This window comes from Gadus chalcogrammus, chromosome 7 (genome assembly GCF_026213295.1).
Source record: "Gadus chalcogrammus isolate NIFS_2021 chromosome 7, NIFS_Gcha_1.0, whole genome shotgun sequence".
NCBI classification, from domain to species: Eukaryota; Metazoa; Chordata; class Actinopteri; order Gadiformes; family Gadidae; genus Gadus; species Gadus chalcogrammus.
Window position 1 is genome coordinate 22,971,893 of NC_079418.1, and position 25,257 is coordinate 22,997,149.

Genomic DNA, 25,257 nt, shown 5'->3' on the forward strand with positions numbered 1-25,257 from the left:
ATTACATACATTCGTATTCGACAAGTAAGGAACATCTCTAACGGCATGAACAGGCAACGAGACTGAATAATACGTCACTACAAACGTTAATAGGAAGGATACCTGATCACCTTGAAATTGCGATTTGAAACCAGACTATAGCAGCTTCCCTGGTGGTCTAGTGGTTAGGATTCGGCGCTCTCACCGCCGCGGCCCGGGTTCGATTCCCGGTCAGGGAACACTCCTTTTGTGTAAGCAACTTGTGTGTTCTACTTCTTTCTTAATGTACTGTTCTAATAGATACATTATATTCAAATATTTAAATGACTCAAATATGTGACCTATTATATGCTGTTTTAGGGAGCCCAGTAGCCTACAATATATTTGTATCGGTCAGAGTTCCCGGATTTGTTAAGGGATAGTTGATTTGCCAAGTACTTGCTTCATATTTTTATACTATTTATTTTAATTATAAATTGAATACATTTCAAGAATGCTGAAATTAAGATATAGATATAGGAAATACGGTAATCGCTTTTTCCCGCACCATCGTTTGACGGCACTGTGCTCACAATTTATAGAAGGAATTGTGCTGTCACCTAGTGGTCAGAAATGCAAGAATCATGTGAGTAGGCCTACACATTGAATTAATGAAATAAGGAAACAGCCTCAAGTGCTAAATTATAGATCAAGAGATAGGGCCAAGATGCAGTCTGAACAGATGATCGTTCTGTCTCGCAATCTGATGTCTACTCTCCTGATGTCAGTGGTGAGTTGTTGATGGATCCAGGGCAGCCAGCGTTCGTTGAGCGGCAGCTTGGGCCCTCTTGTGATAATTTGCAAGCTGTAAGCCATCATAGAGATGGGGTGCATATGGAGTTAGATTCATGCCAAAACCCCCCACACACGCAAAACGTGTTTTGCTCACACATAACGATTCACACGCACACAAAACGTGTTTTACTCATCGGATTGCATTTGCGTACGGAACAGCAAGGCGGAAAATCAGTGCCAAAAGTCACGTGACAAATAAATGTCCTGTTATTCACACTACACAACAGCAGGTGCGGTGTTGAGTCAGTTTAAGGCCGCCAGGACGATCTTTTTTCTCCCCAAAATCTTTATTTGATGCCGGCCAAACGTGTGTGGATTCAACTCCATACTATGCGACTTGCCGCCCCTTTGTCACGGAATCGTACGACACGGAGAAAAGCTAGTTTGGGAGATTAAATTGAACAAAATGAGCGGCCAACAGGTGAGTCCAATGGAAGTGTCGCCATTCTGTTTTGGCATCAAATAAAGATTTTGGGGAGAAAAAAGATCGTCCTGGCGGCCTTAAACTGAGTCAACACCGCCACCTGCTGTTGTGTAGTGTGAATAACAGGACATTTATTTGTCACGTGACTTTTGGCACTAATTTTCCGCCTTGCTGTTCCGTACGCCATACGACATATTGCTTGATTCTTCCAAACATATTCTCTGCCCCTTCAGTAAGTGCAACAATCCCACCACGACAAAATGCATATCATCATACGTGTTCTGTATGACAACACTTTAGCATGCGAGATTTAAGTTAAGGTTGCTATAAAAACTTGTGATTTTCATTTTTTGGATATATTACTTAATTGTAACCGTCAACTTGTTTTATATATATTTTTTGTATTCAATTAAATTCAAATAAACCTCAATAAGAGCTCACAATAAAGCTACCAAGATGTGGAATGGATGTAGCATCCTGACTACGTGCAGTGGCATCTTCATGGCACTACAACATTACAAGATGTGTGCATAACAAGGTAGGAAGAGCTGTGTATGGAAAGTTGCCATGTTGTTGAGCTATGGTAGGACTGGGCTGCAGGTTTGGAGGGGGGCAATTCCCTATGTCATTCACAAATGCCAGAGCAAATAAAACATGAGGTCACAGATTAGTCTGGTTCCCACGCTAGATGTTTTCTGCATCCTAGTGTGTTTTTTCCCCCATATTCCAGAGTCTCAGGGGGACAGAGAATACAATACGCCCTTTAGCTACTTATTAAAAGTAATTGGCTGATCTGATTGTAATTCCCAATGTAGGCTATTGAAACAGGATTGTGTAGCTGAATCTTGCTTTTCCAAATTAAAGTGTGAATAGAGAAATACACCGAAGCAATATGACTGGATTATTTTCCAAATGACATGTTTGGTTAAACAATGGTTAAGTAAACACAATAAACACAATCCCATCAATGTCAGGCTGTTGCCTGTTTGGTACAGGAGCCCCACGTTCCAATTACCAGCTTGTCAGAAGTGAGGAAACACGTTCTCTTTAATCAAACTAAGAAAACATTAATATACCAACAACGTTGCTGCCTGAAGTCAAGGTCAGCAACAGTTCAGCAATCTGTAATTATTTTCAGTGCTAAGGATATTAGAGTTCTTAGGTACTAAGATGATAATGTTTTATTAACCATTTTTTAATTAAACAATCATGTTTGGGTAATGCATTTACATTGTAGTATCTTACATGGAATTGTAATACATTGTTGTCTCTAGTCAAACAAACATCCCTGAATTATGTTGTCCCATTTCATTCAACTGTTGTCTACACAGACACAGACAAACAGACAAAAATAAAGTAATATAATAGATAAGATTCAAATCCCATTCTGAGGGAACAAATGAAGACCTTCAGTATCCATGAATTTAAAACCCATTTAACCATCCATGGAAACTCACAAAGGCTTGTCCAAGTAAAATTAAACAAATGCAGGCCACTTTTGTAGTCATGTTAAAGTTAACATTTAAAGTTAACTCTTTCAGTATTTTCTGCAGAAGAATTGACCAGGATCATTATTTTCAGGCAAAAGCAAGAATAGTATTTATACAGTATAACATCAGTTACTTAGATAATAAATGAACACACAACGACCCCCCTATGCCGGCCTATCCCTGATTTCCATTGACCCACAATGACCTACTGTATGCTCAATGACCTGCACAATAAGGATCAGAACATAGATAAGAGCTTTGTTCCGATGACACCAGCAGTTGCGAACGTACGCTGTCTTTGCGGATCGACGGTCACCTTTTCTCTCTTCTCCTTACCAGCAGCTGAGAACGAAGATGCGGGTGATTCACACAGGTGGGCTGCGAGCTGACGTAGGCCTCATCACGCAGCATGATATAGAAAGCGATACAGTAAGCGATGAATGTGGTGATGGAACGAAAAAGATCAACACTTTCCATTCGGACACGAGGTTTCCTTGGTGGAATATAATACATCCTATTGGGGGAGAATGCGTTTATCACGTATATAATGGACTCCTGTCCTCTGGGACCGCCGGCTTATACACAGATACTCTCCGAGGGACCAGGCGAAAGGATGCAAAGAATCGGGAACCTTGTGTTATTTGTGCCAAGTGATGACATTTCACCAAACAAAAGCCCAGAGACGTGCCCTTTCATGTCTTCAAAGACGCAGAGCCGTTTGTGTGCCATTCAAAGAACCAAAAGATGGCCCAGCCTGACGGCATCCAGTCTAGATTGATTTCATCCCAGATAAAAGACGCTCAGAGCGTGCTTTAGGGCTAGAGAGTGTTCAGCAAGACTCTGGAGACACATCGTCACTTGAGGCATAATGTGATTTGTTGTTTTTCTGACCTTATCCGTGTATTTCAGTTCCCACTTATAGGACAACATATCATGCAATGCTTGATCTGATAAGATGTTTGCATTGTGTTTACGTTCCCTTTGTCAAGGTAGGAGGAACTCGAAGGGCCCCCGTTAATCTTACTTGATACATATAGCCTCATGAGATATGCAGCTGAGGGAAGAGATGGAGTAGAGATACAAAATAGGTATAGACTGTTCACAAAGCTACTTTGTCAAACTCAATGAATATTTAATAATTATAAAAACCTTAGAGGTACGAATACAGTGCCTCTTGAACAGCTATGTTTATGTAGTCCTATTATAAATTTAGATAGTAACAATATACTAATATCAAACAACAGTGACAGCTTTTTTTCTTGCTGCTCTGTTGCATGGGCATGTTTCTACAGTAGCCCAGAACGGATAAACGGCTCTAGAGATGTCACGTTTTTATGTTTTTATAGACCCATAATTATCACTAATCCTATCTGTAACATGTTTTGATCATTCATCTCAATGGCAGTCGGTGCTAATAGCCAATCTTTACTTGCACTGTGGTATGTCAAAATAATACATACTAAAATATCTGGAGCTTCGCCTGGCCAGCAGTTATTTTGATGTCTATATCCGAGAGAGGGTCAAGCTTTTCGGACACTTATAGTATTATGCCAGTGTGTGGCGCATTTCATACAACATCGCTCATTGTTAAACTCCTACACAGCGATGCTACCAAAAATGTATTACAAATGGGTTGTATCCATGGGAATAACACGCCCCCGCCTTCCTAGAACCCTTATCCCAAAAATATAAAACCGTGATCTTTAGAGCCGTTAGTCCGGGGAGCCGTTTGTCTAACCCTTTTGGGCTACTGTAGATCAGGCCGTTCAACATGGCCCCTATGGAAGAGGACCCGCTCCCTATGTAGATATAAAGATCTTATTCTCAAGGAAGGAAAAAACATTACCTGAGAATTTCTCAATTTCTCATTTCATGGGATTATAAACTAATTAAAACATTATTTTAGATAATATATAACATATCTGTCTTGTCCGTTCTGCTTAAATCTACTACTTATTATAGAAGGAGGAGTAAAATAACCAAAACATAAACCCTACTTCAGTCAGGAGGAGCGAATTACACTAAATCATTTCTGGGGAAAAGTCAAACAAATATGAAGTCCCTCAAAATAACATGAAATCATGAGAGACACACAACTGTACAGCAGTTCAGCAGGTGAGTATTCAGATATGTTCCGGCCCTGCATTTCAGACTACAGTGTATTCCCTGATCAAAGACAGGTACAGTCTATTGTAGCCTGTGGGGGAAAAATCAACAATAGCTTTCGGAATCATACTCAGCCTTTCCCACACCTGAAAAAAACAACATCACGTAAGTACTGTGGAGTAGAATACGTCCCCCTTTATAACAAACAATAACCCCGTCCTAATTTTCCAGTTCCACTCCTCTACTATTCTTATCTCCTTGGGCAGTGCATTACCATAGCAGTGATGTATTCACTCCTGTTACATGACCGAGGATTTACCTGACACAAGCCACTGTTTGGTTATAGATAGATACCTTGATACAGTACGTGCCAGTTATTCTGCATACGTGTTTAATCCACACTCAAAGACCAGGGTTCAACAAGACTGCCGCTACCTTGAATATGTCATCTGATGAAAAGGGGCTTTAGAACGTCATTTGTTGTCCGTATAAGATGCTCACAAACTGATAAGAGCCACCTTCAAACCAGCCATTAGTCCTATATAAGGATGCCATTCTAGGAAAGACGAATGAAAGGATGAATCACTGGCGTAATTGAGGTCCTTGGGTAGCTACTTTAGATTGCAATCAGCCTGTGAGGAAACAATTTGCTCTGAGCCTTCTTGGGGACTGTGATCGTACTACACCTCCGATTAGAGATCCCTTAAAATCTGAAATTGCCGTCTCCGGCGGATCCTATGTTAAATGTCGCTGCGGGACGGTTCAAAATGTCTTGAGTCGCTCGACTGCGACTCATTTGCAGTACGGATCCTTGCTGCGACTTTCGACTTGTTAGCCATGCATCAGGCACGTTGTGTGTGGGATCAAATAAATGGACCGATGGACCCTGCACTGCAACTACACATCTGGAGAGTTGAATGTATAGCTTCAATGATATTATTGAGATTGTGCCAAAAAAAGACGACAAAAATAATGTGCACCTATTTAAAGATTCATAAAGGTAAGTGCAGATAATAGACTTATTTTTTTGACCTGACCACTGTAACTTGAACTACTTTAAGACCTAACAAATGCTGCCTCAGCACTTTTGCAGCAGACAAAAGATACAGGTGGGGATGATAAAAACAATTCTGAACCGACTCAGTTAGATTGATTATATTTACACACACCTAAAAGTTATGTAATCCCAAAGAGTTGGAGGTATATGTGTTTCAAAGTCCAACTCTGAACAGTTGCAGTTGATGTCAAAAGAAAAAACAAGTGATCCCATTGTATTGACCGTGTTGACCTAAATCCAGGAGGTTTGGACTGAGCCCTGGCTGCTGGGCTCTATCTCATGTTCCAGACCCAGCAGGCCGACCCCGTTTGCCCTCAGACAGGTTTCAACCGGCTGCTCCTCAAAGCATAACCCCCACGCGGCTGGACTTCCTATCGCTACACGTGGACCTGAGCTCTTGGACCCTCACGGATTCCTTTGATACGCTCCACTCTCCTCTCTGTTCCTTCTTTATTCCGGCCTTTTCCTCCTGCTGGGATTCTGTCGGGACACGGGGGTCAGCGGGGTTGTGGCTGTCAGTGGGGGTGGGGAGGCAGGTGTGAGCGTGGTTCAGGGGTAACGTCTAGCCAGGTCTGCTGCTGCGTTGACTGAGGATCACCCGACACAAAGTGTGTGTGTGTGTGTGTGTGTGTGTGAGGGGGACACCACAGGGTAGTGTCCTACGCCACAGACTGGCCTCGGCGATTATGGGCTTTGCACCCGCAACCCTTCCTCCTCCCAAAAAACTCCCATCGAAGGGAGGGGAGGGTGCACGGAGGAAGGGAAGGGGGGAGGTGTATGTGTGTGTGTGTGTAGGGGGGGGGGGGGGGGGGGGGGTCCGCTCAGTCAGCAAGCCAGGAGCCAATGAAGCGATGAAAAGATAATTCCCCCCCCTCCTCCACTCCCCACCCCCCCCCCCCCCCCCACACACACACACACACACACACCCCCGCTCGGAGCTACTGGACCTCATACGGCGTTAAACCATTTGTGCGCAGTGGACAGGGGCAGATTGGGCCAAGAAGGATATGAGTGGGAAACTTCAAAAAGCTGCTCATGTTTCCCTGCCGCCGTGAAAGGGATTTGTATAAACACAATTCAACCTGTCGGCGGCCCTTCCCATGAGCGCCCAACAATCCAAAGCCCCCAAACCAAGACCCCCTCCACCGATACCCCCACCACCACTGGCATGTTGAAATAATGAACCTCTTATGTGTGGGGATCCCTCTTTTTACCGCCCCCCTCACCTGATCCTCAGTGCCGTTTTCTAGTCTTCGACCGGGGATGCTGGCCGTGCCATTCGACCACCGTGGCAGTCCCAGACATATGGAGAACCGCTAAGCGGGGCAGGCTTCAGGGTGAGTTGCCGGGGAACGGGGAGCGAGGACGACACTATCTAGCCACATCCAGTCTCTCTCACACCACCTTCATTGGACCGGATGACGCGAGGCACGATGCGAGGCAGATATTTGTGATCAGATGAATGCATTTTATGATGAGGATGGGGATGCGGTCGGTGGCGATGGTTTGCTGGAGTTGTTTCCTTCACGAGGGAATCCGTTTTTTATGTTAGGTCGTCCTTTGGTTATATTTCATGTTTGTATAGGTCGATGATATGTGAAGTAGAACAACCTTTTACCTCTCTTTTGGTGTTTATTTGAAAAGTTTAACGTTGTCTTTCAACTTTGATGTCGTAAATTGTCTAGACATATATTCACCTCGTCTGTGTTATACTTCTAAACCGCTTTTCTGCTTGTTGTCTTCCAGGTGCTGAAATGGAGCAAATATTGTTGATTCTATTACTGTTTATCAAGGTCTTGTCAGTTGGAAGTCAGTTCAATGGATACAACTGTGATGCCAACTTCCACAGTCGCTTTCCTGGTAAGAAATACCTATCTTAAGAAGCAGCCATCATAGATGACCATTTAAATAGCTTCATATGTAAGCTGCATATACTACTACCTATCTTAATAATGGGCTTATTCAACTTTTTACTTTTTGGACACAAATGCAAAGTTTTCACCTTCATTGTAAGTTGCTTTTCCTAAAAGTTTCATCTATATAACACAATTACATACAATTGATATCCTGTCTCAACATTCATCATATTTTCATTTTCGTAAATATGATGGATCTTTGACATGACATTTTAATGGAGTGTATTTCCATAGTTTGACACATTATACAATCTATTTATCACCATAACCAAAATCTGCTCCACATTTGCTTCTTGTAGTTAATATTCATACTGAAGATAATATATTACAAAGAAAAGGGCAACTTTTGGGTCTGATGGCAGTTTTTGTGTTTGTGTCTGTGTGTGTGTGGTGGTGTTGTGTGTGTGTGGGTGTTGTGATGTGTGTGTGTCGTGTGTGTGTGTGTGTGGTTGCGTGCGTGCGGCGTGCGTGCGTGCGTGCGTTGCTGCGTGCGTGCGTGCGTGCGTGCGTGCGTGCGTGCGTGCGTGCGTGCGTGCGTGCGTGCGTGCGTGCGTTTGCGTGCGTGCGTGCGTGCGTGCGTGCGTGCGTGCGTGCGTGCATGTGTGTGTGTGTGTGTGTGGGTGTCCGGCAGCTGAGAGGGACATCAGTGTGTACTGCGGGGTACAGACCATCACGCTCAAGATCAACTTCTGCCCCGTCCTCTTCTCCGGCTACACTGACACGGACCTGGCCCTCAATGGTCGCCACGGCGACGCCCACTGCCGCGGCTTCATCAACAACAACACCTTCCCCACCGTAGTGCTCTTTAGCATCAGCCTGGCGACGCTGGAGTCCTGCGGCAACGCCCTGGTGGTAAGGAGAGATGGCCTTGGTTCTTATCTCATAGAAACAGCAGTGTAGTATTCAGCTTTAAAGGGTGGGTTCCTCTGTCAATACTTACAGAGACAAAATGGGTGACAGTATTTTCAGGGTTTTCAGATTCAGCTACGCTAGATCTAAAATCCCTTAAAGGGATGTTTCGGTTTATAAAAGATCATGATTTGCTTATCAAGATTATGTTCAACGTAACGTTAAAAGGTCTTCAGGGACTTTTACAGCCATGCAACATCAAACAGAATAATGAACTGAACATTAGTAGGCCTATTCCATGTGGCCTATTCCATCCACATCATGGATCAAATCTGAAATTCAAAATACTATGTTGATATTAACAGGATATACTGTGTTGCTTTGCCACTTCAATAATGATGGTCAATCCTAGGTCAGTTCCTTTACTCCCATATTTTGTTCTTTGTTAACAAATGTTCTGCGGTTCACATTAAACCTTGAATCAGGTTATGGGTTGGTTGATTGGTGGGATTAATAAAAAATAGTAAGGCTATTGTCCACCGTACAGCATTTGGCAAATCCTGAAATTGTATATGATTAAAATAGGCAGGTAATACCATCTTTTTTTCAAGCAGCACTGAGGCTACAAAAAATAGGTTTATCGTTGAATGGATGGAACCGGCGGCCTGTTATGGTGGCCCCTACTTTCCACCTGAAAGCCTTTTATTTCCCAGCACAGAGTGTGTTTGATTGCATTAGCTCTTTGTTCCCCCTCTGCTCCTATCATTTACAGTCATGACTCGGGCAGGGTTTCCAAACTTTCTCTGGCATCAGAGGACAGACAGGGAGAGACGGGGGATTGGGGATTCGCACCGTGGCACAGCGCATTTGTATTCCAGAATGGTACGATGCAATCCCCCCAGCAGTATTGCGGAGGGGGGGTAGATCATTGAAAAGCTGAGTGTCATCTGGCTTCACCGCAGGTCTCCACAGGTCAGGGGCCCAACGCCTATGGGAACCTGTCGCTTGTGCAGATCGGCAACGTCTCGGGGTACATCGACACGCCGGACCCCCCCACTATCGTCAGTTACCTGCCCGGCTTGCTTTACAAGTTCAGCTGCAGCTACCCTCTAGAGTACCTGGTCAACAACACTCAGCTGGCCTCGTGAGTTACACACAAACTAAAATGCTCAATGTTAAATTGTGCCTTTGGCAAAAAGGTATGCAAACAATCGTATGCTTGCTACAAGTGTTTAACTCAAGATAATTGTGAGAGATGAAACATACGGGACAAAGAAAACGGGATTGCTGTGTAGATCAATGTTGACTGCACGGCAAATTCCTAACTATTGATTCATGACTTACAGAATGAGGAACCTTTTTTTTTCCCGGTTTGACTCAAATCCACTTTCAGCAAAAATTGAGACCGAAATGTCCTTGATTGGTGTTCCAGCTCTCAGTTGTCGGTCAGCTCAACAAAGCTCTGCTCTTTTGTCACAAAGGTCAGCCGCAGCCATCTCCGTGAAGGAAAGCAATGGTACCTTCATCAGCACCTTGAACCTGATGCTCTACAACGTAAGTTCCACACCACACTGACCTGTAGGTTTGGACCTAATCGTCGGTTGTTTTTATAATATTCTATTATTGTCAGGGTTTGAATGAAAATGTATTGCTGTATAAATAAAATGGCATTTATGTAGGGCGTTTGAGGCGTTTTACGTTTTATTCATAGAATTCGTAATCCTTTTGTATACTTTCTAAAGCGGAGGACAAATTGCCTCTAATCCCTTAATGGCCGCGGTTTTAACCTGAATCATCCTGTATTCAGAGCTAACTGCAACCTCATTGGTCCGCTTGAGTCCATTCAACTGGTGGCCCCTGAACAAGACTCAATGGCGACTAGATAATCTATGTTGATGGAGTAGATATGCACCGATTTATCGTTGCACAGGGGCGAAAATGGGAGAGGAGAGACAGAAAGCGAGAGAGAGGGTAAAACCATTACAGCTGAATGAACCTTTACTGTTGTGGTCGTTCAGGACTCGACGTACGTTCAGCAGCTGTCCATCCCAATGGCGGGACTCACACTGAAGACACGTGTGTTTGCAGCTGTGAGAGCCTCTAACCTCGACAGAAGGTATTTAACAAACACTGGTCTACACTTTCCCATTTAATACAACTGAATTGAACAGGAGTTCAGAATAGGGTTCAATCTATTCTCACAAATGGCAGAAGACCTCAAATTTGGGTGAATGTAGCGTTTCACTTTCCTTGTTTTAATATTTGTTTCGACCAATCAAGTTGGGGGAGGAAGTAAACTGTAAGAAAAATGTCTATGGTTTCAAACACCGTGTAGACAGGCCACTAAACTAATACAATGATGAGAATTCCTACTGAAAACTCAATTTACTCACAAATTAAGTTTTCTTTGGTACAATATCAACGTGAAGAAACAGGAATCAAGGTGTAACTCCGCCCCTTGCATTTTTGGCCCAGGCTCTGTGCCGTATCCCCCCAGAAGTTCTGCTTTAACATAGTAGGACTGCTTGATGAATGATTAGGTTGGACGCCCTCCTTTAATTATTATAGTATTTAATTTTCATAATCTTGTTTGCAAATGAGTTTTAACAAGTTAAATATTGGCAGGGAATATTGGTATTGACAGTCTCAGTCAATACCATTTCAGTATCTAATCTATTTGCCCTGGAAAAAACCCTTACATTGAACCAAAGTTCGAATCGACTCCCCCATCCTATCCCTTTTATGAAGACATAAAGTGAGTATAAGGCTTTCTGTGCAGTATCCCTGGCCCGAGAAATGTGTCTTTTATATGTAATTATTATATATCTTAAATCCAGCATATAATAAAAAAAAAATACACTTGCTTTATACAGCGCCTTTCAATAATCCAAGGGGCTTTACAGTTATAAGGGGCACATATTACTCATTCCAGTCACACAATATCTCTTCATAACATAGATAACCACTCCCTATCGTGTGCGTTCTTCACACTGGGTAAAATAATATGAAGTGGTAAGCCAACCCAATGGACTACCACACAATAGGATTATGATGACCTACTTTAAGGACATCCTCATTTTTTTTAACATGTAAAATAAACCCTGGGTCATTGTCTCAAATGTGTTGATCTAATAAAAACATAGCCTGATGAGAATGGACATGAACTGTGATGAAGGAGCTATTAACGCAAACACTGGTTGCTAGGTGTGTTAATGGGGTCTCTGATTTTGTCTACCTGAGAACTGCACTGGGCCGGATTGCCTTGATAATGTTTCGTTATTTTCGACGGATACAGGCCACTTATGAAATAGCTTTTCTTATTTGTACGTAAGCATCATACAAACAAATATATATTAAACTCAAGAGTGGTTATGACTCTTTTTTATCACTTTGAGACCTAGTCACCGCATTTTTAGCGTTTTTTGGAAGCGATTCAATAATTGGCCACAGTTGTTCTTTTTGGGGTGGCTTCCAGGGTTTCAAGTGCTTTTTTCAATCTGGTTGTCTTACCTGTAGTTCAGCTCATGACGTGACTCAGCTCAAGAAGACCTTGACAGGTGGCTGTTGTGTGGCCCTTTCTCCTCAATAGATGGAATGTCCTGATGGACTACTGTTACACCACTCCCTCTGGGAACCCCAACGACGATCTCCGCTACGACCTCTTCTTCAGGTAACTGCAAACAAACATTCTCAGTCTATTTAACTCTATTGATCGTAATTAACCCAGAGGAACTTTAAATTAACTGAGTGAACTCAAAGTTAACACCAGCCATTGTCAGATAGGTTTGAACATTTGGAAGTTAAAATATGTAGGGTTACACTGCTTGGCCGGTAGAAAGGGTTAAAGTTAAATTTTGGACCCTGTGTCGGGTTCTATTACTTATTTCTAGAGGTTGCTCATGACTAGTGACCATTGACAGCTCATTTATTTTTCTGTCTCCTTCCTCCTTTCTTTTCTCTCACCTCAGCTGTGATAAGGACCCCCAGACCACAGTGTTTGAGAATGGGAAAAGCCAAATGGGACGCTTTGCCTTCGAGGTGTTCCGCTTTGTCAAGCACAAGAACCAGAAGATGTCAACCGTCTTCCTGCACTGTGTCACCAAGCTGTGCCGATCCGACGACTGCCCGATGCTAATGCCGGTGAGGCTAACAATGGCAGTGTGGGCTTACATGGCTCGCCACGACTGTCATGAAAGCATCACATTTCTGAATATGATGAATACAACATTTGAGAGGCCGTTCAACTATTGAAGCAGTCAGAAAAATGTGTTTCTCTTGAAGATACTGAAATAAAATATGGAAGACTGGATACCTGCTCATGCCCTTTCAAAGAGCTATCACCTCATTTGAATACTGTTGTATTCAAATGTATACTCAAAAATACATGTGTTTTGAATGAGTAACATATTGGTCTTCTGTATCAGACACATTGGTAACTGTATTGGTACATTATACATGATATGCATAATATCAGATAAATATAACATTATATCCTGAAATGACAGATTTGTGGAAGCAGAAGAAAGAGGGACCTCCTAGATGGGAAGGAGGCCCTTCCCTCAGCCTCTGGAAATGCAGTGATTACAGCCGGACCAATCATCACCCGCAGTGGTACTATAGAACATCTCCCTTTACCTTTGCCAATAGTTCAGCGTTCCTTTCCGCCTCCTGATTCTACTTATAGCACTATCTCATTACATGTTTTCCCATTTTCTTAGTTTTCATCTCTACATCTTGTGTGCACTCTTTCGCAAATGTCATGACTGTACCTCCCTCTGAGCGTGTTTTCCCTCTGCATTTATGCCTTCATATGTACCCAGCCTGTGTCCATGTCCATCCTGTACACTTCTTCTCTTTTTTTGTCCCTGTCTGAGTGTACTATGTCCATATTGTCAGTGTTATCTGATCATGTGAGTGACTTTGATTTGACTATGTATGTACTTTCATTGACCATATGCAATTTATTTGTACAGTGTCCTTGGGTACCTAAAAAGGTGCTTTTAAAATAAAATGCATTATTATTATTATTATTATTATTATTATTATTAATAGCCACTTATACCTGTAGCCCAACTTCTCCAAAGAAACCGAAATTCATTCCTCAGTGCTCTTATAGCCAAAAACATTTAGCCAAGTATATTTACACACATTAAAAGGTTGAGTAAAATTGGCTCGGCCACTTGCAGTTTGGAACCAACTGAATCCCTCCCCCCCACACACACACCCCACCCTCCCTTTCCAGTGACTACAGTGGCCTGTACTGTGTAAGGGGCCAGTAGGGGCCACCGAAATGACGTGATCGTCAACGAAAGCATAGATTAGCCAAGTGTCAAGGTGTTCTTTGATGGATTCATGATTTGTTTATATTTAAACAGAAATTAAAAACAATAGCTCATCGCTAACAGGTGCGGGTTATTTCACGTTGAATGTGATTGTTCATTATGGGTATCCCACATCAATGAAATAATTACAAGTCATGAAACTGCATATTCTTCGTATGCCGATAATCTGAAATTTGTTTTATTCATACCAAGGTCGATTTTTAACCGCTTGTTTGCCTGCGAATGAGAGCATGAAACACAGATAAATATTGAACAATTCCTCAAATGTTGTTCCACACAGTCGAGTACAGCGATGTGAAGGTTTGGAGAATTGTCTAACAAAGCTATTTTTCAGGTGTCTAAGATAGCCGACTGTACACGCCTCTCCCCTGACAGCCCATGGGTGTGGTGGTGACTCCTATACTGTTATACAATCCACTGGTCCTTGGCTTGCATCGCATAACAAACCAGTAACTAAGTTTCTGTGTTGATCTTTTAATGGTATTTTCTTTGTTTCACAGATGAAACGCCCACCAACAACTCACAACTGGGTAAGACATTCGGTTGAGAGTTCCCTTTACTATATTCATCAATAGGTTATAGGACAAAGTAGTTCAAATTCTATTAACTTACAAATATATGAATTACCATGTTTCATCCAAAGTGAATGACACATGACTTTCTGCTTACATGCGTTGCATAAATGAACAGGTAGGGGTTAGGACATCTCAGTGAGGGCCTACAGGTAGAGTCCAGAGACATCAGGGTTTGAGCATAGAACCTTTCGGCAATGAGTGGGTGACACGCAAGCCACTATACTATTCTGTGCCCCATATCCAGCTCTTTCACAGATTACAAACAAATAGCTTGTGTAGAATATAAAGCAAAGCACTAGTGTGAGATGGATAGACAGGCATCAATACTAACATGACGTTATAATGAACGTAACCCCCCCCCCCCCCCACCAGGCCAGCCATCCCCCCCTGCGTTCCGGATTAACGCGGTGACCAGCGCCCTCCTCTCGGGCGTGGTCATCCTTGGCGTGGTGAGCGTGTGCTTCTTCGTACTGTCGCTCACCCTCCTCAGGGGGAAGAGCGTTCCCGCCGGCATCGTGTCGGGGGCTCGAAACCCTGCGTTCAACTGAGCAAGCGCCTTAATCGAGACCCCGCAATCCAAACACACCGGAGCTACAGGGGTACACTGTTCATCCAATATGGCCCCAGTCACTGCTTCGTCATGTTGTGGTTTAAAGGGTGGTTTTTAATATTGATTTAGATTAAATAATAACTGTTTAGGACTGTAGAAGACGTCCACATGTGCATTGTACTGTGTACCTATTTTTTGTCGTTTTACCACCACTGTGACCAATCCAACTGTTTTTCTGCATGGGTATAAGCACTGTACAGGTTTACCTAACTTAAGTCAATACCTCAGCTCAACAGCTTTCACTTGCAGGGTATCGGATCTATATTTACTTATTATACGTAGGGATTGGTGTAACTAACATAACCATAACAAAGGGGCCACACAACGGAAGGACTTTACAGTAGGTGTACAGTTTCTCCCTTGATGGTTTGATAACGCATGATGGATAAAGCGCCTAAGGTATGGATTTCACGTGACGGAAAATGAAAATACGTATGTGCTTGAGGTGCTTCTTAGAGTTCACTTTTTAAACCATATTAATATAATGATTAAAATGAGTCTTTAATTTATTTCTTGAAAATAATTAGGAAGGTATTGTGATGATTAATCTATTAATACAAAGATGTTGTAGCTACATTTTAGCTTGAGACAATTGTACTATGTGCCGATGTCCTACCTTAGTAGACCAATGACACTCTTCTATATCTGTATTATACAATGTTGAGGGACTTTGCTTTCTGACATGTTGTACAAAGCATTTGCAAACATTTAAATTTGTACTTGGGAGTTAAGATTAAAGTTTGCCCAGTCGCACAATAACTTGAAAGGACCTTCCTTCCTTCCTTGCATCAGGATATTATTTTTCAACATTAGCATGGGAAAGGGTTTGAGCAATCAAACCTGACCTTCATTTTCTGAAACCTCCTATTAATGTTTGCTTGGACACATTCACATTCTGGTGGTTGTTTTGTTGTTTTGTGCGTTTTCAATATAGCAAGTTAAATAAAAAGAGAAAATTGGTAAGACCAGGGTCTAGAATGATGTGGATTCCTTCTGTTGTGCTTCCTGATTTTCTTGAGTAATCCTTCCTTGGTTCAACCGGATCATAAAGCCAACCAGACTTCCATCTAGCAAATGTTGAAGTATTTAAGATTGCGATTGCCGTCTCTCATATTTACAAGACATGTGGTGTTATGGATAAAGCACCCGTTTTCGGAGAATGATTGAAAAACCAAGAAAACCATAACGCTTTCTCTGAGCCTTTCTGTTGCCCATGAAAAACAAACAGGATAAATCAGCCTGTTCTCCAAAATAAAACGAGAGAATAGGTTGTGAGTCAATATGACCCGATAACGACCCGATAATGAGCATTCACTGGTACAGTGCCCCTGATTGGAAGGAAAAGTGGTGGCTGTCAGCCAAAAAAGATGGACGTTTGTTTTTGGTGTGGCAAATGCAACATTTTAAGGTTGTTACTGAAATAATATGCGTTTAGATCACAACGTTCAATGCAACGTTTAATATTGTTTTCATTGTGATTGATATTGAGGCTGCTAACTTCCCCCTGAAACCAGTCAACTTTCATGTTGTTTGAATAAATGCCTTTGGGTTGTGAAGACAGGGCCGGTTGCACCAACACACTGGTCCGCTGCTCGGCCACGCTGAGGTAGCTAAGCCGTCTGCTTAGCGACGGCCCGGGCTGCGGCAGTTGTCTTCCCGCCGGGCTCCGCTGACCAGTAGCCGGCGGGGTCGTTACACAGGGTTAGTGCGGTTCACACGGCCATTGATTTAGAGCAGCACAGGGGCTAACGGTGGTCTGTGGCTCTGTCACATCCACTCAGCGCGCTGTCCGTCAACCAGACATGGGCGGGACTACAGGCACGTTAATGCACACCCACACACACACACACACACACACGCACACACAAACAATCGCACACGCAAGCACACAATCACACGCATACAAACAAGCACACAAATACTCACCCACATACACACACACACACACACACACACACACACAAACAAGTGCATGCACACATACAAGCACACACACACACACACGCACACACACGCACAAGCACATGCATACACACACAAGCACACACATACACACACACACACACACACACACACACACACACACACACACACACACACACACACACACACACACACACACACATACCCACACAAAACACATGCACTCTATTGTGCATATAGGCACATGCATGCAGCGCCAACACACACACCACACAATCACACACACACAAACACACACACACTGCAGCAAACGTGCTGCAGTGAATAAAAAATTAACATAAAATTGGGCTTTTATGTTATGCGTATGTAACGGGTGATGTTCTTTCAATAAAAATATAGAATTTTGAGTGATCCAGAGTCCAGGGAGGACGTTTAATCTTCTTCTTTGTGACAGACAAGGCCCAAGTCCATAACAGCCGCCGTCGCACAATGACATAGCCCGGAGGTGCAGTTGGATTCTCTTGGCACCGCAGTTGTATTTGCCTAAGTTCTTAAGAATCCTCCTTCACATCTTTCTTTGACCTCATGATGTTATCAGTTAGAAGAGGACTTATTTATTTGATAGAAGGCTTTGATGTAGGCGTGGTGTTGCTGTTTTGTCGACCAGTTGACAGGCACTGTACGAGAAACATCCTGTTGGTTACACCCAAGGAAGGATGTTTTTCATTAACCTTTATTATGAAAGATGAGCCACCTGTTTGATGAGGTATTTCATGCTATATCAAGCAATGAAGAGGGTGCGGAGAAACTCGGACGACTTGATACCCATTGGTTACTAGATACCAGTAACCATTGTGCAACATTGTTTGAGTTCAGTTGAACAAATGTTAACAATCCATTAAAAGATATAAACTGGTGGGATTGGACTTTAGGAAAGAGGATCAGCCAAATGCCTCGCTGAAGGCTTGCAGACCATTGCCAATCAACTCACCATTCAAATTCTCCACCAGAGCAAAGGTTTTGGCTTAGCAAACTTCCCTGATGGATTGTGCACCTATTCAATGTCTTTCTTTTGTTGTTATAGGCCTACTTCTTTATTTTAGTTTCTTAGGTAACTTCATTCCCTAATAAAGAATTATGTTTAACGGTTATTTAATAATTAAACAATATTTAAAATCATCTGCCAACCATTTACATCCTGTGACGATCGATCCCACCTGCTCTAACTTAACAGCTACAACTTTGTGCAAATGAAGCGTACAAATACAGCCTTTGAGAATTGCCGATATTGTGAGTGAAATGTAGCCTGTCTTTCAATCTGTTTCAACCTGATTGTCATGTACACTGTAGGCTAGATAAAAGTATAGTATTGCAAATATTAACTTGAAATGGGAATTGCAGCGGTTAGGTTACACTAGCAAAATAACCATGGGTTCGAGATAAGAAGCAATTTAATTTATATTGTGATGTCGGTTGGAATGAGCGTTAGTATAATTCAACAGACATTAAAATCGGTGGCCTTTTGTTGTCTTTTTAAATGTCTTTGCCTTCGCCTGCACTCAAAAATCCATAAACATTCATTCATTTCAGTTGAGCAATTTGTCTGGTTCCTATTGGAATTCACCCATTGAGCAGAAATGTTAGTGTACACACATGGGCTTAACTGTTTACTCAATTGTGAGCTTACTCGAGTAATGCAGGCTTTCGACAGCTAGAAGCTATATTTGTAGCAACAGCCATGTAATGTATTCATACACAGGCACACAGACACAGACAAGCACACAGAGACACACACACAGACACACACTTTTAATATATCCATTTCCTTTGTTTAACGGAAAGGTCGAAAAGTTAAAGGTTCTTAAATCAAAATAGCTACGCCCATTTTTCATTTCTAACTAGAAGACATTAAAAGTCAAACGGCAAGTGTGTCTCCTGTCACCTTTTGCACTATGAAAGTGCCAATGTGTAAAGTGTTTGACATTTAATGAGCACTATCCGTAGGCTCAGCTTCTAGTGTACCTTTTCTCACAATGTAATTATTGGAATACCCTTATTTGGTGCTATTTCTGTCCCTTAGGTCAGGAAAAGTTTCCACACTTTTCCTTTTTTCGGGTTATTATGAATGAACTGGGTTTTTTGCCAAGACACATAGTCAACTGAAAGGACCACCAAAGTATTGTGCACCATCTCCAGGGACTTTTTGCTAAGTAATTGAAGGGTCGTATTTGCGTATGAAATCTCCATTTGAAGGCCTGCCACAAAAGGAAGTGATCCATTGATTCACCTTCTGAACTGAAGACGCAGTTTAGAAGTGAGTTTGGTTTCACAAGTTTTGCCTTAAGGGTATGGTCCATGCTTCTGCAAATACAATAGAGGTTTTCAAACAATGAACACAAGGGGGATACGCCAGACTACATTGACAATGACTCCACCCCCCCATTATGAATGTACTTTCACCACTCACATATAATGTTGAAAGACTCAGACTGGCAGTAGAGGAAAGTCAGGAGTGTCACAGTTACTATAGCCTGTTGGCCGAGGTATCTACAAATCATTTTTTTTCTGAAATTTTGCCCAACTTTTTTTCCTGCTGGTTCTCCTGTGATGTAATTGAGACTTAAAAAAACGGACAAAAAGATAGCAAAACTATAAAAAGAAATTCAACAAAGAAGCAAGAATGTACCTTTTCATCTGTCTACTCTTGGGCTCTATGGTACTCAAAAGCCATCAATTGGTATTGTCTGACTGTGGAGATACTTACAGAAGTCCAGGTAGGCTATTCATACTTACTTTATATTATCATACATTATATTATCTTAACAGTAGCAGACTTGTATCATCTTGTTTGAGAGAGGTTTCTAAGAAGATTTTCTTCTGTATTCTGTATATTGTTATTTGTATATTGTTATTAATATGGAAAATAGTTCAACCTTACCTAAAGCACCTCAGATGTCACCTTCTTAAAATATGAATATTAGTTTGTATTTGTTTTGTGTACTTGTCTTATCTAAGTAGCAGTCTTTTTCGATCTTCTTATTTTACACATGATACTCAGATGCAAGGGAAATAGTATAAAGTGAAACTTTCCAATACCTAAGATGCCAAGCTTATCCCTGACTTATTTCTGAAGCCCTTACTATCTCTTTGTTCAATCCTGTACAGTCCCAAAGGGCTTCACTGGCAATATCATACCCCACATTTACCCTAAGCCTTCTTTAGGGCAAAGGAAAACTCCCTTAATTTTTAAGGAAGAAACCTTCAGAAAGAAAACAGAAAGAGGGGGCCGCCATGATAATGGGCAGACATAATGGTAGCTTAACAAGCCGGCTCGACTTATCCCCCACAGAATACAATGACATCTCAGTGGAATGTGGCACATCTACAATTTCCCTGGCCATCCTTCTCTGCCCTGTGGTCTTCACCGGCTACAACGAATCTCTGCTCATTCTCAATAAATTGTCGGACGACCCGCAGTGCAAGGGCACCATGGACGAGAGCGTAACCCCACCAGTCATACGCTTTGAGTTCCCGCTCAATGCCACCAACTCCTGTGGGAGCGTCTTCAAGGTGAGTCGATGGAAAGATCCCGCGTGGTTTGTAAACCTCTTAAGGAATCGGCAGATGGGGTGGCTTTTATTTTGACACGTCCTGTCATGTGACTTATTATGTGGCCCTCTGTCAGACCACCAGCGCGGTCGGGACGGGCGTCTTCTCAGACTTCTCCAACATCGAGAGGGTGAACATCAGCGGCATGGTGAGGTCCCACGACATCACCACGGGGACCGTCACATACAACGCAGAGCTGAAGTACTACTTCTCCTGCTCTTACCCTTTGGAGTACCTCATCAACAACACCCGCTTGGATGTGTAAGTTCCTCTGATCCCCGTAGAGAAGTCAACCACCAGGGATGTTTGACATCCTTTCAGTAATGAGGTGTCACAAAGGGTCATAATCAGATTTTCCCTTCGCAAACTACCAAATGGTGATTTGAAACGTACAAAACAATAAAGTAATTCTCTATTGTATCCATGGAGTGCAATACACACAGGCCGTGCATGTGCGTGGGCGTGTGTGTGTGTGTGTGTGTGTGTGTGTGTATGTGCGTGCGACGTGCGTGCGTGCCTGCATGCATGCGTGCATCAGCCTATCCACCCACCCACACATAAACACACCTGCAATCTGACACAATTGTTTTTAGGGCGACATCATCCATTGCAGTGACGGACAACAATGGGAGCTTCATCAGTACTCTGAAAATGGAGCTCTACAGCGTGAGTTCATAATACTGTGGTTACACATATCTTGTTTAACTGTCAGCAACGCCATTGCATTTCCTGCTATCTAAGTCGTATTAAAACAACACAAAGAGAAAGTAATGTCAAATGAAGAAAATACATATTTTGTTGTTTTGTTTTCAAGCGTATTATTTTGCAGTTGAGTAGGGGCAGCTCATGCCTTTATATTTATTTGTCACGTTTACTGATTAGTTCATTTTCAATTAATAAACGTTGGGCCATGCTGCTGAATGGGGGAGTGGGTGTGGATGATGGCTGGTTCAAGCAGCCGCACCTGGCCGAGTTTGACTCTGGGGCTGGGTGAGGCTGCTTAAACCAGCAATCAGCCACACATACTCCCACACTGAAGAAAAATAAAATGTCCTGCTGTCCTACCAATTCACGAAAAAAGGAATGTATTTTCAACAAAGTAAAAAACAATAAAAAAAAATGAATGATTTTTCTGTGGACAGGATATCAACTACACCACCCCTCTCATCATACCACTGGAAGGTATAGAGCTGAGAACCGTAGTATTTGTCCAGGTCGTGGCAACTAACCTGACCGCACAGTAAGAAACTAAATTCAAGCCGTGTCAAACACTATCACCAGACCACAGGGACAGCAGTCTACATTGCAATTATTACTCAAATTGCATCACTGCACTGGCTCCCCATCTCTTTCTGTGATTTATTCCAAAACCCTATACCAGAAATTGAAATCAATCCATGGCCCATCGCCACCCTACATGAAGGAACTCGTAACTCCCCAAATGACCCCCGCAGTGTGCAGTCTGGCAATGGCCTGTATCTCCTTAACCCCAGCTGTGTGCTAATCCCCGTTTTCGAAAATTCCCTCCCTGACCATTGGAGGAAAACACATACCCTGGAAGGTTTTAACCCCATAAAGGCCTGAAGACCATGTTGTGCAGATCAGCTACCCAATTTTTGTAGCATCCAAATGAAAAGTGCTTCATAAATTAAATGAAATATTTAAATTACTTCTTCTGTAATATGTATTATTGATTCTGGTTGCCACTCAGAATATAGCAACCGTAAGTAATAAGTGTTTGACGAAAGCAGACGCCTAAGGACAGAATCATGGCATTGACACAGATGTTAACTGATATTTTGAGACCTGCAGCCATTGATATAATATAACCCCTTCTTTACTGTGTCTGATCAGGTACAACGTCCTCCTGGACCGTTGCTACGCCTCCACCGCTCCTAACCCCTCTGACACCAGCATCTTCAACCTCTTTGTCTCTTCGTAAGTCCCTCAACACTCTTCTGGAGGAAGGACGTTTCAATGTTCGAAATGCAGATATCTATCTTATCTTTGTCTTTTTTAATAATTTCTTTGTGTGAGTCCAGGTGCTCCAGTGACCAGTTCACGACCATGCTGATGAACGGCGACAACCAAAATGCTCGCTTCTCCTTCCCCGCGTTCCGCTTCATCGAGCAGCAGAACCAGACCGTGTCCACCTATTATTTGCACTGCATCACCAGACTGTGCGAGATTAGCACCTGCAGCAAATTCAAGGTTTGTGATTTGGATTGATGAAGATCAAAGCCATGGATGATGATGATTGTCTATTAACCTCAGCCCTCTTGCGCAGATAGTTCAGGGAGTCAAGTGTGTACAACACAGTACTAATTGGCATCACACCATAAACCCCTGCTGATCCCCGCAGCACCTTGCACACAAGTCCCCCGGCATGAATAGTCAATTGATTGAGCTAAATGCACTTCACCACAAATTAAATCAACAAGATTATTTAGCTAGCTATTTTCCGAATAGATTATCATTGCATGCATAGCATTCAACATTCAGTGGCGACATTATTATTATTATTCAGATATAGAGGACTGGACAGGGGTTCAGTTTCTGGGTAAGGTTGTTTCTTTTAGTCCTGGTTGGCTCCAACAATTGGGGTAGGTAACCATATAACAGGAGCCATGTGCTCTGCTAAATGTGTTTGCAGTCCATTTTGTTCTCTGAGAAGCCATTGATTGGTTCCCAGTAATCACGTTGTTTTGGAACTTGAACTTGAAGCTGGTGCTTAAGGCTCTCGAAGGGCCTCTGACTGTGTGTACCTGTGAAACGGGTGTGTTGAGTTGTGATTTTCGTTAACAGGAGTGTGGCGAAAGGAGAAAAAGAGATGTCAATAATATTGCTGACGATGGAGTTACAAATTCCACCACCCTCACATCAGCAAATCCCATTGTTACAAGAGCTGAGAATGGTAAATCTGTCTGTACACACTTCAGCCACACATAGGCATAGAAAATAATTTGTATTTGTTTGATGTCATCACTGCGAGCACATCTGAGAGATTGTGTTTGGAACGCCAAGCCGGATTCGCTCTGATTGTTGTTTTTCATAACCACTTGCTACACAGGATAGCTCTTATTTTATTCATATTATAAACTCTATGATAAATACTAAACTAATCAAATGTTCTCTTGTTCCTTTAGTTGTCACATCCAAAGAGGAAGGTAAGACTCTCAACTTAGGCATTACCACGATACATACACATTGCCTGAGGGTGAATGTTAAATAACTATTCTGTTCTGTTTTGTTAAAACTGCACTTTGCAACATGTTCAGCTGCACAGCAGCCATCCTTTGTTCAAAGCTACTAAAAATCACACCTGTCTTCTAACAGTAAATCCCAACCACCCACAGCTTAATCAACCCAGCCATTGTTATGTGTCTCTAAATCAATTTGGCCCGGGGAAAAAAGAAAGTTGGCAAATTAAATCTTGGAAAAAATGTAAAAATGTCAATAATAATTCCACAGTGCAGGTTTCAGTGTGGTAGGCCCATTGTATCCGCAAAACTGGTCCTACGGGATTGGAGTGGTCTGCAGCTTTTGAAATAATCTATCCCAAGACAACTCAAGCGACCTTGTTCTCTTGTATTGTGAACAGCTCTTTCAGGTGGGAATTCCAGCTCCACAACGGGACTGGGAATCGCTGTGGGCGTCCTGGCTGCTGTGGTCATTATGGTTGGTGGCATGGCATTCCTCGTCTACAAGAGGGCCAAACGCCTTTAAAGGGGTTGCTTGTCCTATTGCTCCTATAGCGGCCATCCTGGTTCCAACTTGGTTCTACAATCAAACTGGGAGGGGTAACTGGATGCGGAATTCAATTTAAATAGATCCCTTTTTCATCCAATTACATAATATACAATCAGATTATTTTCGTAGTAGGATGATGCAAATTTTTAGGATAAGCCTGTGTGGGAATGCACTATTGCACTTTCATCTTTGACAGGACAAAGCTTAGACTAGTTTGTAAGGGCGATTTCTTCGAAGGTTTTAATTTCTAATCATAGCTGTGTCTGCAGCCATTTTGTAAAGCAAGTAGAAAACAAAACCGAAAACTTAGTTTCACGGATAGAAGGATGTGGATAATGAAGGTTCCAGAAATTGGTTACATTTATGAATTCATATATTTGGATTTAGTTTTTTATTACACATCTATATTTTACTACCATATTGATACAAATGGTTTGGATAGCCAGAGAAATAATCAGCACTAAGCATAAGAAAGTACCCAGTAGAATGGAACATATGACTTGCTCTTTTTCATAATGTACACTCCACAATGTCGTAAGCCATTAGTTAGCAAAGCCAAACAAAGTAACATTTCAATACCTTAGCATTTTTATTTTAAGCTATTACCTCTGTTAACTCCCTCCTGACTATGTATGTTGATATGTATGTGTAGGCATGTATGCATGTTGATGCTCATTAATAATCATTTGTAGTTGTATAACTGTAAATAATGCAGATATGTTCTCAAGTACTCCATGTTAAGAGCTTTTTTTCGAATAGACCACGCTATACTTAAATACAATATTCAAACATT

The 25,257-nt window shown here is 42.2% G+C and overlaps 2 protein-coding genes and 1 non-coding gene across 3 annotated transcripts; all 3 read left to right on the plus strand.

The window, feature by feature from the left end:
- Positions 1-146: 146 nt before the first annotated feature.
- Positions 147-218, plus strand: trnae-cuc (transfer RNA glutamic acid (anticodon CUC)). The gene has a single exon. It is a non-coding gene; the product is annotated as a tRNA-Glu (tRNA).
- Positions 219-648: 430 nt separating this feature from the next.
- zpld1a (zona pellucida-like domain containing 1a) lies at positions 649-15,120 on the plus strand. Its single transcript, XM_056594131.1, has 12 exons — positions 649-748; positions 3,070-3,100; positions 7,637-7,750; positions 8,438-8,658; positions 9,618-9,799; positions 10,137-10,209; positions 10,674-10,771; positions 12,245-12,325; positions 12,624-12,795; positions 13,161-13,266; positions 14,498-14,527; positions 14,945-15,120. The coding sequence occupies exons 1-12, from the start codon at positions 686-688 to the stop codon at positions 15,118-15,120; spliced, it is 1,347 nt and encodes a 448-aa protein (XP_056450106.1). The 5' UTR covers positions 649-685.
- Positions 15,121-20,396: 5,276 nt separating this feature from the next.
- LOC130386058 (zona pellucida-like domain-containing protein 1) lies at positions 20,397-24,440 on the plus strand. The gene is made up of 9 exons (XM_056594841.1): positions 20,397-20,675; positions 20,791-20,975; positions 21,308-21,380; positions 21,857-21,954; positions 22,569-22,652; positions 22,757-22,925; positions 23,520-23,628; positions 23,861-23,899; positions 24,316-24,440. Exons 1-9 carry the CDS (start codon positions 20,397-20,399, stop codon positions 24,438-24,440), a joined length of 1,161 nt encoding a protein of 386 aa, XP_056450816.1.
- Positions 24,441-25,257: the final 817 nt, after the last annotated feature.

Excerpts from the sequence above, each read along its gene's own strand:
- zpld1a (XM_056594131.1), top strand. The coding sequence starts at position 686 with ATGCAGTCTGAACAGATGATCGTTCTGTCTCGCAATCTGATGTCTACT. Across the intron at positions 12,796-13,160 it reads ACTGCCCGATGCTAATGCCG|ATTTGTGGAAGCAGAAGAAA; the intron begins GTGAGGCTAACA and ends CTGAAATGACAG. Across the intron at positions 13,267-14,497 it reads ACCAATCATCACCCGCAGTG|ATGAAACGCCCACCAACAAC; the intron begins GTACTATAGAAC and ends TTTGTTTCACAG.
- LOC130386058 (XM_056594841.1), top strand. The coding sequence starts at position 20,397 with ATGATAATGGGCAGACATAATGGTAGCTTAACAAGCCGGCTCGACTTA. Across the intron at positions 21,381-21,856 it reads TGAAAATGGAGCTCTACAGC|GATATCAACTACACCACCCC; the intron begins GTGAGTTCATAA and ends TTCTGTGGACAG. Across the intron at positions 23,900-24,315 it reads AGGTAAGACTCTCAACTTAG|CTCTTTCAGGTGGGAATTCC; the intron begins GCATTACCACGA and ends TATTGTGAACAG.